This window comes from Corella eumyota, chromosome 3 (genome assembly GCF_963082875.1).
Source record: "Corella eumyota chromosome 3, kaCorEumy4.1, whole genome shotgun sequence".
NCBI classification, from domain to species: Eukaryota; Metazoa; Chordata; class Ascidiacea; order Phlebobranchia; family Corellidae; genus Corella; species Corella eumyota.
This window is the reverse complement of record NC_137492.1, coordinates 17483180-17500292: the sequence shown is the minus strand read 5'-3', so window position 1 is coordinate 17500292 and position 17113 is coordinate 17483180. Positions and strand designations below refer to the sequence as shown.

The following is a 17113-nucleotide window of genomic DNA, read 5'->3' as shown; positions in this document are numbered from 1 at the left end:
AAGCAACAAAAAAAGAATCTGAAATTTCAATTAAAGGAATCCAAAACAAATTAATAAACATTATGGCAAATGTAACGAATGTATATTTTAAAAGAAATAGCATTGAAACATGTATTTCAAATCTAAATCAGCTAAAGAACAATTTTCAACAAATAAAACCATTGTCTAAAGAAAATAAAAATGTTAAAACGCATACAAATTCGGATTTATTTTGGGGTACGTAATTTTTTAATAAACCTGTTCACAACAACGCTTTAAAAGTTTTTTAAAACAACCTAACAGTTGCAATATATTTAATCACAGATTGCAGTAAAATGTTTCTAGCTGGACATGCAACAAGCGGAATATACCAACTTTGGTTAAAGGGTGCTTACAAAAAGATCTACGTATATTGTGATATGGAAACCAACAGTACACATACAAATAAAATGGGTTGGATTACCATCCAGAAAAGAGTGAACGGAGAAGTTAATTTCAATAGAAATTGGGAAGATTATGTGAGAGGATTTGGAGATTTAAACGGAGATTATTGGCTGGGACTTGAAAATATTTATCAGTTGACATCTAATCAAATGTATTCAATCAAGTATGGATCGATCAACGTACAACCTTCAAAATTAAGACTTAATTTTGAGGACTGGGATGGTGTTAAAGCCTATTTGGAATATGATGACTTTTATATAGGAAACTTAAACGACAATTATGCCATATTAAATTTTGGACGTAGTAGTGGGAATGCAACGGGAACAACTGATAACGTTTCGGGCCCCATTTTTAACGCACCATTTAGCACATCGGATAACGAACAAACATTTTACAATTGTGGCACACAGAAAAAAACAGGTTGGTGGTATTTTATTTGCGACGGTTCAAATTTAAACTTACCCTATTCATATAAGAGACAACCCATGAGCATAAAAAACATATTTTGGGAGTATTGGAAATATGTCAATTCCAATGACACCGCTTTAAAGTTTGTGTCTATGGGTATTCAATATTAACATTGATAATAAGCACGAGCTATGGCGAACAACTTTACAAAGTTTGTGATATTACTGCCGCGTTCACCATATCGTTAAATGTTTAATAAAAAGTTTAAAACATTAAAATTAATTTAAACATTGTTTATGATTTTAAGTCATAATGGTCATATTTTTTGGTAAAACGAAACTGTTTTATAAAAATATTACCTGTGTAAAATAGGATTGAATAAATCACAAAAATTACTTTCCATGCTTGCATTGCTTGTAAATTTTATTTTTAACTACATTTATTAAAAAATATGTTTTTACTTTTTTGTATTTCTGTCACCTCTTGTGTGAAATCATGTGTTTATGACGTAATAAAAAAACATTATTGAAATAAAAAAATACGTCATTTTTAAAAATTTATAGGTTTAATAAAGGTTATTTGATCTAATATTATGCTTAATTTAAATAACATTTAGTTACATAGCATTGCGGTGAGATTGGGCATCGCGAACACAGTAACACCTTAAGCCTTGAGAGCTTAACCTGCTTTTAATGTCTCACTTAGTTTTTCAAAAACTGATATTGCATCAACAAGTGCAATGACTCACAAAGTAACGCCTTATAAGAGGTGTGTAAATTAGGTTATGTAAGTAGATTACGGTTTTGGTTTTGACAACATGATTGGTTTTTAAATTAAATGCTTACTACAATAAAAGAGGGCATTGAAAATATTTTACTTAAATATTTCGATTTAAAATATTTAAAAGTTTTAAATATAAATTTTTTGTATGAATTTTTAAATATTAGTGGGTTAAAATGCTACCAAATACTAGCAGTGAGAATCGAACTTACTGCCTTATGTTAAAAAACAATAATTTTGAAGCATTTAAGTCTAAAATTGCGGTTTATTAAATTCAAAATTAGATTTATCAAGGTCAAAGTTTAAAGCTAAATATTTTAATTTTTTTTTAATTTTAGAATTTACAAAAAAAATCATGTTAAAACAAATTGTATTATTGTTGTGTTGTTTTTTATTGGGGAAAGTGTCTAGTGTGCCCCATAACAAACATAGTGATAATTTATTGAACGATTGCATGGAGGGAAGTCGTCACAAACCAAGTTCGGGACCCGAAGAAGATCTGTACGGAGCTGTAAGTTACTTCAATAAAATGCGACTATTTTAACCTATCTTAATTGTATTTTTTAAAACAATTAAATATTAGCGCATATATTTTAACGAAATTTTTATAAAGGAGTATTTTTTTCGTTATTTATTTTTTTATATAAATTTTGTATTAGAAAATTATAAAAAAAAATCAGCGTTGAAAAAATAATAAAAAAAATCGATAAACTGTTTTTAAAAACATTTTTTTAATTCAATAACTATTTTAAAGAATTTTCGACTACTTTTTTTAATTGCCTTTAATTTTGTTTTTTGACTTTAAAACCACAGTGCAAGCCATGGAAAAGCAGATCCTGCTGCACAAATGCTACTGCATATTTCGTCCACCAATCCTACCCTGATGAGGGATTAAATAACTTTAACTACGACCATTGTGGACACTATAAACCAATGTCGGATCAGTGTAGGAAAGAATTTTTATTGGAAGATTGCTTTTACGAATGCTCCCCAAATTTAGGACCATGGATCGTGCCAGTATGAAAGTTTTGATATTTTTTTTTTAAATAAAATTTTTAAGTTTTTTTTATTCAGTTTCGATTTGGAAAAGCCGACTTTAAGACCTTACACAGATTAACATGTTTACCCTGACCCAGTATTAAACTAATTTGAGACCTAAGAATTGGTTTTGCGTTCGGCGCTTATTGAGTATTAGTCAAACGGGGTCAAGGACCTTATTGTACTTTAGTTAATGTGCCTTAAAAAATCGCAATCACAACTATAGGTATTAATGCACCTAAAAAACCGTTATACGCATAAATAAAGGTAATGTAAGTTTAAATTAAAAGCTTATGTAACAGGATAAATTATGGTCATTGTGGGAAATTTCCAGTTGAGTATCCACCTACACTTAAGGCGTAATATATTAAGCAACCAAACCACAAATATAATCTTATTTTTTATGAAAATTTAATCTTTTACACACCTCAAAACCTTAAGATGTAATGTGATTACTGTACGTATTTTAAAATCATTCATTTATTTAATAAATAAACAAAACCAAATGCCGTGACCGTTTATAACAGATAAAGTCTTGCTGGATCACAACACCTCAAAACACCATTAAAACTTACTTAAAATTATTTAACTAAAAAACGTGCAATCGTGTGTTTGTGTATATGCAATTTAACTAGTCATCGAAATCAATCATCTATAGATAAGTATTACTTATAAGTATTATTAACGTTTTTAAACCATAACCCTTAAGGCCCATAAATACAATTTCATGGGTTTAAATCATCATAATATTTACCACAAAATAAATATTTTCAATGATTTTAAGTAACATTTACGTGTTTTGATATTAGAAAACACATTTTTAAAGTGCCTTGCACAAAAACAGCACGTTCATAAAAGCCTTATCATCCATTTAAATCTACTTTTAAGTAAAAATACAGTTTACTAGTTTTCCTGAAAATAAAATATAAAAACTTAACTTCAAAAAAAATCTTACTTACATTATTTTTTTTTTTTTAGATTGAGTCTGAACTTTACACGGGGCGATTACAAGACATTCCTTTATGTGAATCTGATTGCTATAGATGGTTTAACGCTTGTGCTGATGATTATACCTGTAACAAAGATTGGGTTACTGGCTAGGATTGGTTTACAGGTAAATTTAAATCAAAAATAAAACATTGTAATTTAATGCTAGAAAAATATATGTTTAAGTTAAAAAGCGATAAAGACCGGGCAGCACTTTAAAAGATACTTATTTTTTAACTGCAATTCTCAAGTTTGATTCCCACTGCCATAAAGCCCAATACGTAAGCGCTTCAATAAATTCCACTAAGCTGAAATTTTGATTGACAAAGTGCAGACAAATAAATAAATTAAATGGATAGTTTGTGAAGTTTTTTTGGTAAGCATATTACTAAACTTAGAATCTTATATAATTCCATTAGAACCTTTAAATCAATATATTTTTATTACAGGAACAAACCAATGTGAAGAAGGAAAAATGTGCCAAAAATTTAGTGATTTATATAAAGATCACATCGAGTTTTGTGAAACAATTTACAAGGGTGATTTCAAGGTGGTGAAACCTAACGGTGAAAAGTGTTTCGTTTTTCGATTTGACGATGACAAAAACCCGAACGACGAAGTAAGAAGTATTTGATTTAAAAAGAAAGATTTGATTTAACTGGCACTTTGCTAATGGTTACATGTTTAATCATTATCTATTCTTTATGATTCGTCTTTAAGCTGGCGTGTATAAATATATTTCACAAGTTTTATTGCCAAAAATAGAGATTTGTTGAATTATTTTTATTTTTTGTAATTTTAAATATTTTTTTACTTTGGTAGGTTAGTCAAGCGATTGTTGACAATCTAGAAGGTCATGATGATCAAACAGAAGGTCACGACAACAAGATGAAAGGTCACCAAAACAAAATGGAAGATCATCACGACAAATAAATAAGAACGAGATTATAATATTTTTCTGTAACCAAAATTAATCTTAGTTGTTCTATCCTTTAGGCTATTATAATATGTGTAAATATTTTCCTTCATTTCTTATCAATGTAAAATATTTGGAGTGTTTAGCTAACCACTCTTATTAAACAATAAATAAATGTACTATAATTAGGTAGTAAATTTTAAATGCATTAAGTTTAGTTAGTTGCATAAAGTCAACAAATATTTTGCAATATAAAGCAAGTAGTTATTTGCCAAATCAGCATTGTTTTGACACTTGATACTGAGTTAGGTCGTTTTAAGATAAAATATGGATAAATATAATGCTGTTCGTGTAATATTGGTGTTACATATTGTTGGAAGCGCAGTAAGCGAGGATGACGTTTTAAGTATGTGTTTGGATGTGAGACGTCATAAGTTGGAACCCGGACCAGAAAGCGACCTTTTCGAAGCGGTAAGCACTTTTCCAAGCCTACTGCTGTTAAATTGGCCAAGTATGTGATTATCCACGTACATTTAAACCTTTTATTTTTTGAAGTGTAAACCTTGGAAAGACCGTGCATGCTGCACCAACGAAACTGCATTCTTGTTTAACCAGGACGGTCCTGAAAATTCGAACAACTTCAACTATGATCACTGTTCACCTAAGTACCCAGCAATGTCGGAGGAATGCAAAAGAAAGTTCAATGAAAATTATTGCTTTTATGAATGTTCGCCGAACACAGGAATGTTCGCCGAACACGACACCTTGGATGGTCAAGGTATAGACTTAAAAATATGTATAACACTAGCACAAAAAGGGTTGCATTGTTATCAAAAATCGCGCAAGCTGCTTTAGTAGTAAATTAATGCTCAACTTGGCCGCCATAACGTCGTGGTTAAGTTGCACGACGCCTGCTTTATTATATGAAGCGATAACAAACAGTTAAACAATTCTTTAATTTAATTATTTAAAGGATTAATATCACAAGCCTTGTTAAAAACCTTAAAATGGAATGTGACTGAGTGACAATAATTTCATTTTTTTATTTTTTTGCAGTCCAATCTCACCTATCGGAACGAAAAGTTTCAGAACGTTCCAATTTGTGAATCTGTGTGTTTGGATTGGTTTAACGCATGTGCTGATGATTATACTTGTAAGGTTCACTGGAATACGGGATGGAACTACTCATCAGGTTAAAAATTCATACATATAGAAAATTTTGTAAACTATAAAACATTGGCATTTTTCTCGAGTTGCCTTTGGCAGTTTGGCAAACTATCAATTATAATCGCCCGTTAATTAATCTGCTGATTAAGTGCTGGCTTAGCAGGAGTTCATACCATTTGTAGCAAAGCAACTTACTCAAAGGCGCTACAACATGAGAGCAGTGGAGATCAAACCAAGCACCTAAGTGGAGATCAAACCAAGCACCTTATAAGTACTGATTTGTTTTTTTGTTTTTTTGATTTAATTGCTCCGTTTAATAGACAATATGGTTTGTGCAAAATTAGTTGAACTCCTAAGCTATGCCAGTAAAAACAACACAAACACAAAATAACTTACTCTATATGATGACTTCTCATTAAAAGAATTTGTGACGACATAATGGGATTCCCCAAGTTCGAGAGTTCAACAGAAAGAGTCATGACGCAATATATTCGGTGGACGACATTGTAGAAAACGATCTCCACAAATATTGCCCTAAACAAACAAAAGTTGAATATATTCAGTTGTACCCAAAAAACACTAAAAAATCGTGAAATCTTTTGATAAATAGTTTGGTTATATATTTTTGTTAACTAAAGTTCACCTTACCTGGTGTTTAAATCTACCCAATCAAAATCCTTCAAATATTGAACAAAGGCTAGTGCCTCATCTGTTTTTTGCGGTATTGTGGCGTAATAACCGCCAGCGTCGTACGTCGCATGTTCACCCATATAATCACTCACCCACGGTATTCCAGTATCAGTATAATTCCAAGGACTTTAAAATGAAAACAAATGTTAAAGGTACCAATGTCAGTTATGTACTATAACAGCATGATTAATTGCAAATGATGTAACATTCTATTGTATTAGGCTTTTAGTTTTTGTTTTCTATTCTGTTGTGTGGTTGTATTTAAATTATGACATTTCTTGTAAGTTTTATCGTTACCTATTGATGACGTCATAAAATTTATTTGGCGCGTCGTTCTGATTGGTCCAACCAGGACCATAAGCTGATTTATCTTGATACTTAGCTTTGTAGTTGTATCGACATTCTGTTGTTTCGCTAAGATTTAATTCCTCAATTAAATGTTGTGTTCACACTTTGTACCTAAGATTAGAGCAAAAAAGACTGTTAAAAACTAGTAAAATAAAAAGAAGTTTCTGAACAAATCCTTATAAAAATGATTCCTACTTTTAAAAGCCATGTAGTCATTTTGTTTTAAGCATAAAAATCTCATAGCAAACATTATAAATCAAATTGAAAAAAAAAAAAATTAAAAAAAAAAAAATTGTTAAAAAAAAAGTTAAAACTATTTTATTTAACCTTTTTTAACTCTTTTTTGTCTTAAAGTTAGTGTTGATATCATCAGAAATTGACCATTCAACGAATTTTTATTATCAGGTAAAACTTGAGTTAACGAGTTTTCAACCCAGTTATATATTCCACTACTTGATGAAATCTATCAAAATAAAATCTAAAATTAGCATAAAAGTGTAAAATATTTTGCATAAATTTATTCAATATTTACCTGGTTAAAATCATCCAATAAAATTGTTTGTAATGCTTGACTAAATCTAAAAGAATTCTTCTCTCTTTGTCCGAACGATACAATTAGCAACATGATAAGATAAATCACTTGAATCAAGATGTTCTAAAAAGCAAAAAAAATAATTTTTTTTAGTTATAAATCAGTACATCTATGCCCTTTTTCAACAAAAACATGCTACCTTTAGTATTCTCTTTTTTAAGACTTCAGTACTTTTAATGTCTCCTTCTTTTAGTTTATCTTCAGTAGGCGGAAGATAAGCTGGGTTGATAATTCTTTCAGCTATTAGTCTATCCTGTTCATAATCAGAATCTTCATATTGCCGAAGTATTACTATAGATAAGGCACCAATTAACATAAATATAATACTGGAAGTATTAGACGTCTTCACAATTAAATAAAAGTAAAGATCGCACGGTAAATTAATTAAATACAAAGTTTTATTTTTAATTTTAAAGTTATTTTAAATTTAACAAAAAATTCCAAAAAAGAGTAAAGTATTTTATAATTGTTTGTATTTGAGTTAAATTGTTTAAACCTGGTTCTGGCATTGGTGGAATCCAATCTCTGACGTCATGTCTTGGATTATTTAAAACAGTTAAAAACGCAAGAGTTGTTGCCTTTAAAGGTTCAAGTAAGAATATACTTTGTAAAAACCCAGTTAAAAGAGAAACAACCCTAAAAAATCTTAAAGTTATTAACGTGAAAATGATTTACATTACTACAAAGTTTTAAACTATAAATTTTACCATTCTCTGGACATTTCAAATCCAAATGTTGTCATCCCATACATTACACATAGCGTACTAGAAGTTGATATTGCAAGAAAGATAAACATCCAACCAATATATCTAAAGAACCAAGGAAATGGATGATAATCAACCGAGTCTGGATCAATGTCGACTTGAGCAAACGAATGATGTTTGGTTTGGTAAACGTTTCTCTTGTGTCTAGTATGACTTCTATGTGTTTTGTGTCTTGTATTGCTTCTGTGTCTATATATTAAATATGTTTAAATATATTTTATATATTATTGCATAGGCTATTAAAAATATAGTATGAATGCTTTTAACTTACCCTGACGATGGGAAAAGTGTAGATCTGTTTGGAGAAGATTTGAACTTTGTTTTTGATTGTAACTTTCTTAAAAATGAAATTTTGAATTTTCTGTTCACATTTTTTAAATTGTTTGTTCCAAACTGATTCTGTAAATGTTTACTACGAGTTTTTGTAAATTTGATTCCACGCTTTTTTCGTTTTGTCTTTATATAAATTTTATTTAAATCATTTGTTGAAATATTTGTACTCTGTAAATAATGTCCCGATGATGGAGATAAATTTTGTTTTTGTAGTTTTCTGCCTTGTCGGATTTCATTTTTAAAATTGAGTTTCATTTGTCTCATATCACGTGACTTTTGTGTAAACCCTTCAGGAGAAAAATCTCTTTCAGTTTGAACAAGATGATGTTCACCAAACTCTTGCTGGAAAAATTGTCCCGATGATTTCACATTGACAAGATCTCGTTGACTTTGTAACATTTTTAAGTGCTGACTTCTTCGTTTTCGAGTATGGCTTTCTTTTTTCTCTCGGGTTGTTACTCTAAATTTTTCGTTTCCTTGCGACTTTTCGCCATTTTGTAAATTGTGTAAATGTTGAAGCACTCGGTCGTTAGACGTTAGATCTTTGTTTGATTTACCAATTTGCATGATTAGACTTGAATCGTGTTTGTGAGATATTGTTGATATTTTTTTCCCTTTATCGAGCAAAGATTTTAACTCTAAATTACTGTCTCTGTTTTTGTCACGTGTCGACTTCTCGCTGACGTCATCGTCACTTATTCTGATGACGTATATCTGATGACTCCACTCTCGATTTTTTCGAAGTTGGAAAATCTTCTTTTTTGGATTTTTCTTCGCTGAGACAATCGAAATAGTGACGTTACAATATACGTCAATGGAAAACAAAGCATGGCACTTTCAACACCTAAGTCAAGAAAAAAATTTAACTCTAAATCAAATTTGTAATAAAAGGAAAATTCAACACTTACCTATTGCTATGTGTGCCCATTTGAAACTGTAGTAAACCAGATCAATTTTAAAGCCAGGTTGGGTACTTTCCCCTCCGTAGAACATCAATGACGTCAGCATGATTGTGAAAATCAAGAGATAACAACATGACAATCTTTCAACCCTCGTCATTTCTAAATGTTGCCAAGGCCGCATGGCAAAAATTGAATACCAGAGATGCCTAAGTTAACAAAGCAAATAACAAATATGTATTAGATTAAAAGAGATTGCGACAGTTTAATATTTAATTCAATAATTTGATGCTACCCTCAGGCATTTGTTAAGTTTACCTGTCTCGAAGGTAGTTATCTATTTTGATGTAAAACATTGTGTTGAAAGTGTGAAGGTCCCGAGTTCGAGTCGCGCTAAAGATATGATCAACAATTTGGATAAACCAGGCGTTACAAAGGAAAAACCAACATTCGTTACTCTCCAGATCTCTTACAACTAAACGATGCAGATACCTGGTAAAATAAATATAAGTCTAAATATGCGTGTAAAACAATATGGCTGATAATAAATATAAGCCACTTAAAATTTTTTAGAACTTTTGTACGATGGTAGAACTTAAATATTTACTACCAAATAGCAACGTAATTCAGTTGTGCAAAAGGAGCAATTTGGCGCAGGTTTACATTAAAATGTTATAATTCGTAACCTGATCGCAACTCCGGAAATTTAGTTCACCACAACCTGGGTTTTTAGGATATTTTTTAAAATGCTTATAAAAATTTTACGAAAACTTAACTCATGTACATAAGCATTACATGTTTGGTAAAACGTTATCTTATAATAGCACAAAGCCGGACTAGTAACAATATATTGGCTTTATTTCTTACCAATCTGGGCTATAACCACTTTTATCGTGCCAAATTCGTACAGCTATGATGTCACCAAGATTACCAGATGACGTCATCAGAAATGAATTTACACTGCCACGTCGTAAAATATTCTGCCCCTTGTTCTACAACAAAAATACATTTTTAAAGTGTTAACAGTATGTCATTTTATTAATAATTATACCTGTAAAATATGGACTTTGCTGGTTGATTTTCTTCCAACAAGACGAATTGAGACAACTGCGGTCGTCCCAGCGTTCCGACGACTTCCCGTGTACATTGTGACGTAATATCGATGCTTCTCGAGTGGGCAGTTGTCTAAAACTTCAACGTAAAAACCCTAAAATCAACAAGGCATATTTTTAACCACAAAAATAGATATATACGCATTAGTTTCACTTACGTTTTTTTCAAACTCATTGTCTTTTCGTTTAGCCCATACAAATATAACGGCATAAGTGCATCCCAAAATAAATATTACAGAAAATATAATTGGATTCTTTATAAATTCTTCAATAAGATTCCACGACAACTAAATATATTTTCAAATTTTTTTTTAAATTTTTAAACTTTACTAATTTTTCCTTTTACTTCACTAGCATGGTTAAAGAATTATTTTAAGGCTTACTTTATCAACATCTATTTTGTTTGGATATACAATAAACTTGGAGGTGAAAAGAGTAGGCAAATTATCTTGCATTGCTCCTCTTCGTTTCCTCCTAGGAGGAGAAGTGGGAAAAGAGTCACATTCACATTTCATTGAAGACAATCCTTCAATGGTCCTAGGCTTAAAAAACAAAATACAATGTTAAAAAAATAAGTATAAACAAAACTACACCACATATAATTTACCTTACAACCATCATCATTCCAATCTTTTATGACGTCATCCCAATATAAACACGTGACTGCATACGTCATAAACTGCATCTCAATGGTGCTTCCTTGTTTTATATAAGATGATCCAAGATAAGCCACGACACTGACATTGTAGATAGTGATATTTTGGAGTAGTGACGTCATCGGAATTGGCCAATCGTAAAACGAACCTAAAAGTAATATTGTCACGTGATGTAGATGATTAAGTTATATTTTTACAAATATCCTTTACCTCCTTTGTTCCATGATTTCTCAATAAAAAAATCTTTGGACTCGGTATCTTTTAATGTCATCTTTAAATTCTTGACGTCATCATTTCTACTTGTTGACAAAATATTTAAAAATCCTCCCGTGTTAGTTGAATTAAGATCAACCAACAACGTTCCCTTGGCAACCGTGTTGCACAGCGTGACATCACAATTACTGGTTAAGTGCAAAACCACCGTCGTCAGCTGATTTTCTTTGTTTGGTAATTTAATCGATGTGGAAAGATTTTTGGAAGCTTCGTTTGATATCGGATCATAGTTTTCAAACCCTGTTGTTATAGAAACCGAAGTGACGTCATCGACCTCCCATTTGTCAGTATTAAAATTCATTTTGGTTGAATCGTATTCAATAATCTAAAAGCATGGCAACATTTAACCAAATAATTTATTTTAAGTAAAAAATTAAAAGTTTGTCTTTTTTAACTTACTTCAATGTTGATAACATCACGTGGAGAAATAGATTTTAAATTTGGAATATTAATTTTTAAGTTCTTTAATCCATTTGCAACGTCATCGTCTATTTTAACAAGATTTATTTTCGTTTTTGCAATTTCTATAGTTTTGGTTGGTTCTCAAGGAATAATATTTTTCATCAACAAACTCCCAAAAGACGACATTCGAGTAGTTTCAGATCTCTGTTTAATTAAGCAATTCAATTAGAAAAAAATATTTTAATCTTTTTAAAATTAAATTTAAATTTACTTTTGATATGGCAGAATTGTTCGATTGCATTAGGTGTGAGGTTGCCGACAAACTTGACGTCACAATTCCTTTAATCTCCGTTTCTGTAACGTCATCATTATTGGTGACGTATTCCTGGATTGCTGATAACTTGTTCCAAGCTAACATCTAAAAAATTAAAATAAATCTATCAAAGTTATATTAAACTTTATCTATACAGATAAAGTTTTTTTTGATGTGATACCTCCATCTCTTGGTCGACTAAATCTGGTAGTTTTGTCACGTGATCAATGACGTCAGTGATTTGCTTCACCGATTCAACTGATATAGGCTTTATATTTCTAATTGTTTCCAAAACTTGAATTCGCTGTTGAAAAAAAATATCTTAATAAAACATTTTTTCTGAATAAAAAATAGATTTTAACATCTTGAATATTTAATTTACCTTAGTTTCGTTAAACAAAGTTGAACTTAAAGCCACATCTTGTAATATTTTCTGAAGATACTAAAGCCACATCTTGTAATATTTTCTGAAGATTTTTTGATTTTAACGCAAGATCAATTTGAGGTAATATCGAAGAAGTAACCGGACTGCTTGTCACATATGTAGAAGACTTGACATCAACACATGCTTGCTGATCGTTGCAAACTTCAGTGACTATCGTGACGTCATTAAATCGCTCTGGTGGTCCTAGTATGACGTCACTGAGTGTATTTTCGTAGCCGTATTGCAATAATGTTCGTTGGTTTTCTACAAGAACAAAAAATACTAAAAAAATTGAAATTACAATTTTTTTTTTAAAGTTGTTTACCTGGATTACTGTCGTAAAATTTGTACATTAATCCATCGCCAATATAGTCTGTACACGTCACAGTAAACTTAGTGACGTAAGCAACTCCAGATTTTGGCGCCAATTCACAACTGCCTCCACTAGGTGGTGTTATGAATTTCAAATTTTGTAAAATTGTCGCGTTATTACCATTAGCATCAAAACCTATAAAAATTTAAATGTTTTAAATATTTAAAGGGTTATTAACATAAGCAAAATTTTATTCACCTGTTATTTTTAATGTTGTATTTGGTAAATTTATCTCGTTCAGCACAGATGTTGTTATTTTACAAAACTCTGTGTTTTTGCATTTGTTGAGTTCTGTGATGTCATTTATAATCCAATTATGACGTACACAACTTGGGCAGAGTAGCTGAAAGATGATTGGCTGATTTTTGACAATAAATTTTCCACAATTTGACCAACACCTAAAAAAATTCAAATTTGTTTAAAAAATATTTATTTCTAAAATGTTTTTAAATTTTGACATACTTAATATTTATTTCTGGTACTGCTGTTGACTTTAGAAATATTTCTTGATCAACAATGACGTCATTATAACCCTTGATTGACGTGATCAAGCGAATATAATAACTTCGATTCACTTTTAACCCAGTTGTGTTCAGGTTAAATACTTTTTCTGAGGAAACCCATAAAGGTGTCCAACCAAAACATGAATCTATAACGAAACTAATAAGATGTCAACGTTTAGAACAAACAAAAATTTTAAAAAATGTGAAATTTTGCAAGTCGTAAGTTATAAAATTTGTCATACCTTTTCGTATTACTTTTTCAATGTCAGGGTCACGCGCTAGTGATGTTAATTTTAAAGCACAAAACCAATTGTATTCCACTGACAGTGGATTTTTTGATTTTATTATTATGACAGGTTCAATTAAGGTCTTCGTTGAATTTCCTGCAAAAATATTATTTTTTAAATTAAAATTCATTAGAGAAAATTAGCAAGGGCGCATGTTATGTGTTTGTTAAAGTATTTAACATGCTAGAACAGCATTTAATTAAAAGTGAAATTTGCTATATTGGAAATATATGAATATCGACTGTAAAAAATTGCAAACAAGTGCAACATAAAGCGTAAAACCACAAACTTACCAATTTCTCTGTAATCTCCATTCTTTAAATAAACATAAAACTTTCTCACAGGAATCTCGATCAAGCTGCTGTCGCTCTCCTCTGACGTAATAACTTTGTTTGTGACGTCATATAATCGAACAAATACAGTGATGATGTATAATTCTGAATTAAGATCTTCATTTTTGATGACAATCTCTTGTTGGTTTGTATCTCCTTTTAACTGAACTTGATTTTCAGTTTTTGGCACCTCAAATTTTAATTTAACTTTAAAAGCTTTCCATTCAAATTGTATTTCCAAGCTCTCAAGGCATTCCAACGTTACGTCAACACTTAGTACGAGCAACTTCGCAACTTTTAACGGTTTTAACTCTCCTTTAGTTTGCCCGTCCCTTATTTTCACAGATTTTAAGCACGATTGCTTTTCTTCAACAAAAATGCTTCCAGTAAAGTTAAAAGTTTGTTTGGAATTACTAATTGCTACTTTGAAATCCTTTGTTCCCGTTTGCTGAAATGTGAATTTTTCTTTAAGTAATTTAAAAAGTGATGACTGAAATGGTAATTTCATATCCTCATCATGAATAAATTCCAAGCTCTCAATTTTAAATGTTAATAATCTTGTATTGCCATCAACAAAAAGCCAAATTTCAAAATCACCAATATCGCCTTTTACATAAACAAACACATAACCTAGAACATTTCTATAAAGCATTGATGATGTCAGAAACACGTCATAGATCTGTGGTAATGTTTGAAATGACGTAGATATGCTTTTTTTGGAGATATTGTTACGTGCTTTGGAGAAAACATTATACGCAACGTGGTTATTGGAAACAGAAATATTAAAATTGACCTGTTTACATTTATTATTGCAATACTTCCATTTGGATAATACCAAAGTCTTTAAATAAAAAATTTCTACAGTGACATTCAATGGAGATCCCTTTGTTGTTGACACCACAACTGTAAAATAATGAGGAAAGACACCAACATATTTAGGAATGTACATTTGTAATCCTTCTATAATTTGACTTATTGAAAATGATGATGTATATATTGCACTTGAAACATTGTTTTCCATGATTAAACTAAATTGATGAAGCCCAAATCCAAGCTGATTTTGCTGATCTTTCGTAATAATAAATATAACAGTATCAGTTACTAACTGTTGATATTTGAATAAATCATATTGAACAACGTTTTTTTGTAATAAGAATTTGGCCGTTACAAAATTGTACATAACCGGATACGAGTAAACGTGGGAACATTGAATAAGAAATCCTAGGTTTGTATTATTCTGTAAACAAATTATATCCGATTTTAGATAAGCCTCAACATCTATAGAAATGCTTGCTTTTAGAATGAAATCCCACAACACGTCGTTTTGACATGTGACTGTACAAGTATATGATCCAGGAAACATGTATAAGCGATGTATATGTATATTTTCTTGTAATGAAAAATGAGATATGTCTAGGTCTTCGCTAAACTGAAATTGACAAGTAGCTTGTAAAACAGAAACATTTGAAATTGTGTGTGTTATAAGATGATAGGTCACATTGGTATTTATAGCCACTGGTACTTTTACAGGATTGACAATGCTAAGCTGAATTCCTACAAAAATGTAATAAGTGATTGTCTTTCATTAAAAATAAAATGCTGAAGTAAAATAGCTTTACTTACCAATATATTGGTATTTAAATAAAAAAAACTCTTGGCATTGACTGGAGGTATAGTATTGTATAGTAGTTGCAGAACTTACTATCATCGTTTTTGGCTCGTTTTGTTCACAGTAAGTGGTGGGTACAGTAGAAACAATTAAAACTCGGGAAACTTCACATCTTTATTACATTTAAAAAAATAAGATTGTACGTTTTTATTATATTGTTTATAAGATTTAACCCAACAAAATTACTTCCGATAACATACTAAAGGTCTGTACTTCAATATAAACTCCCATATTTGGCTGTTCTTTAAAATTCCAAGTAATTAAATTTGAATTTCCAGAACATATCGACGAATCAATTAAACCATTTTCGTTAGCGAGCAAAATTGTCAAACCTAAACAGAACAAAATGCACATTTATCTTTGCGGTAGCATAATTATCTTAGTACTTTCAATCATATTTGCAAACCCAAAGGGAAAATGTCAAGCAGATCCGCAGGCTAAATCTTTAAACATTGAAAATAAGCTATCGATCATACGAAACAAAATAGAAAATATTTTCTTAAAGAAAAGCTATGAAAATGAATGTATTAAGAAACTTAGTAACTCAACCAATCAAAAAGAAATATTTGTTGCGACTTTACCAACGATAACAACTACAATGCCATCGCCAATAAATATTCAAGTTTCACATGGTAAGATTTGTTCCATTAATTTCAATTTTATGTTAGTTTACATATTATTTTATGTTTAAATTATGTTTAGACTGTAACGATATATATAAAAAGGGAAACACCGAAAGTGGAATATACCAACTTTGGTTAAAAGGAGCTTACAAAATGATTAACGTATATTGCGATATGGAGACCAACAGCACACATACGAATAAGATGGGTTGGATTACTATTCAAAAAAGAATAAACGGAGAAGTTAACTTTGATAGAAATTGGAAAGATTATGTAAGAGGATTTGGAGATTTAAACGGAGATTATTGGCTTGGACTTGAAAACATTTATCAGCTCACAGCTGAACAACATTACTATTTTGAGTACGGGTATAAGACTCTAAACTTCACCAAACTTCGAATAGATTTTGAAGACTGGGATGGTATAAAAGCATATATTGAATACGACAAATTTTTGATCAAAAACAACCAAAACTATTTTAAAATTGCTCTTTTGTTAAATTATAAAGGAACTGCAGTTGGAACACAAGCATTTAGAGTGATTCCAATATCAAGCACAGAATTTAGTACACCAGATGCCGATCACGAAAATATTTTAAACCATAATTGTGCAAAATTACGAAAATCTGGTTGGTGGTTTTTGGGATGTAATGATTCTAATCTTAACGGAAAGTACTCATTTTTTAAACAACCAATGACGGAAAATGATATTTATTGGCGATATTGGATAGCAGTCAATTCAAAAAATACTGCGTTTAGATTTGTTTCAATGAAATTGCAATATTAGATTTAGTTTAGTTAT

The 17113-nt window shown here is 30.5% G+C and overlaps 5 protein-coding genes across 6 annotated transcripts; 4 read left to right on the top strand and 1 right to left on the bottom strand.

Annotated features, from left to right (window-relative positions):
- The first annotated feature begins 314 nt into the window (after positions 1–314).
- Positions 315–1001, top strand: LOC145745973 (angiopoietin-2-like). The gene has a single exon (XM_082564154.1). It carries the CDS (start codon positions 315–317, stop codon positions 999–1001), a length of 687 nt encoding a protein of 228 aa, XP_082420280.1.
- A 961-nt stretch (positions 1002–1962) lies between these two features.
- Positions 1963–4807, top strand: LOC145746495 (folate receptor gamma-like). Of its 2 annotated transcripts, XM_082564791.1 has the most exons (6): positions 1963–2122; positions 2425–2628; positions 3628–3763; positions 3888–4012; positions 4086–4255; positions 4459–4807. In XM_082564791.1, exons 1-3 carry the CDS (start codon positions 1967–1969, stop codon positions 3748–3750), a joined length of 483 nt encoding a protein of 160 aa, XP_082420917.1. In that variant the 5' UTR covers positions 1963–1966; the 3' UTR covers positions 3751–3763; positions 3888–4012; positions 4086–4255; positions 4459–4807. The 2 variants fall into 2 exon arrangements, with proteins under 2 accessions (XP_082420917.1, XP_082420916.1); XM_082564790.1 differs by lacking the exon at positions 3888–4012.
- A 421-nt stretch (positions 4808–5228) lies between these two features.
- Positions 5229–6862, top strand: LOC145746496 (folate receptor gamma-like). Its single transcript, XM_082564792.1, has 3 exons — positions 5229–5330; positions 5609–5744; positions 6142–6862. The coding sequence occupies exons 1-3, from the start codon at positions 5256–5258 to the stop codon at positions 6156–6158; spliced, it is 228 nt and encodes a 75-aa protein (XP_082420918.1). The 5' UTR covers positions 5229–5255; the 3' UTR covers positions 6159–6862.
- Positions 6713–16085, bottom strand: LOC145745972 (uncharacterized). The gene is given in 27 exon segments (XM_082564152.1): positions 6713–6868; positions 7085–7220; positions 7290–7412; positions 7489–7640; positions 7846–7985; positions 8057–8302; positions 8385–9136; positions 9139–9290; positions 9355–9554; positions 9664–9837; positions 10213–10337; positions 10397–10552; positions 10616–10744; positions 10841–10999; positions 11065–11261; positions 11324–11711; positions 11786–11928; positions 12113–12206; positions 12283–12405; positions 12500–12789; positions 12851–13033; positions 13097–13296; positions 13361–13547; positions 13644–13784; positions 13982–15574; positions 15890–16021; positions 16076–16085. Coding segments are annotated over 27 exon segments (6351 nt in total). The 3' UTR covers positions 6713–6842.
- A 202-nt stretch (positions 16086–16287) lies between these two features.
- On the top strand, positions 16288–17098 carry LOC145745971 (fibroleukin-like). The gene is made up of 3 exons (XM_082564151.1): positions 16288–16321; positions 16392–16733; positions 16821–17098. Exons 1-3 carry the CDS (start codon positions 16288–16290, stop codon positions 17096–17098), a joined length of 654 nt encoding a protein of 217 aa, XP_082420277.1.
- Positions 17099–17113: the final 15 nt, after the last annotated feature.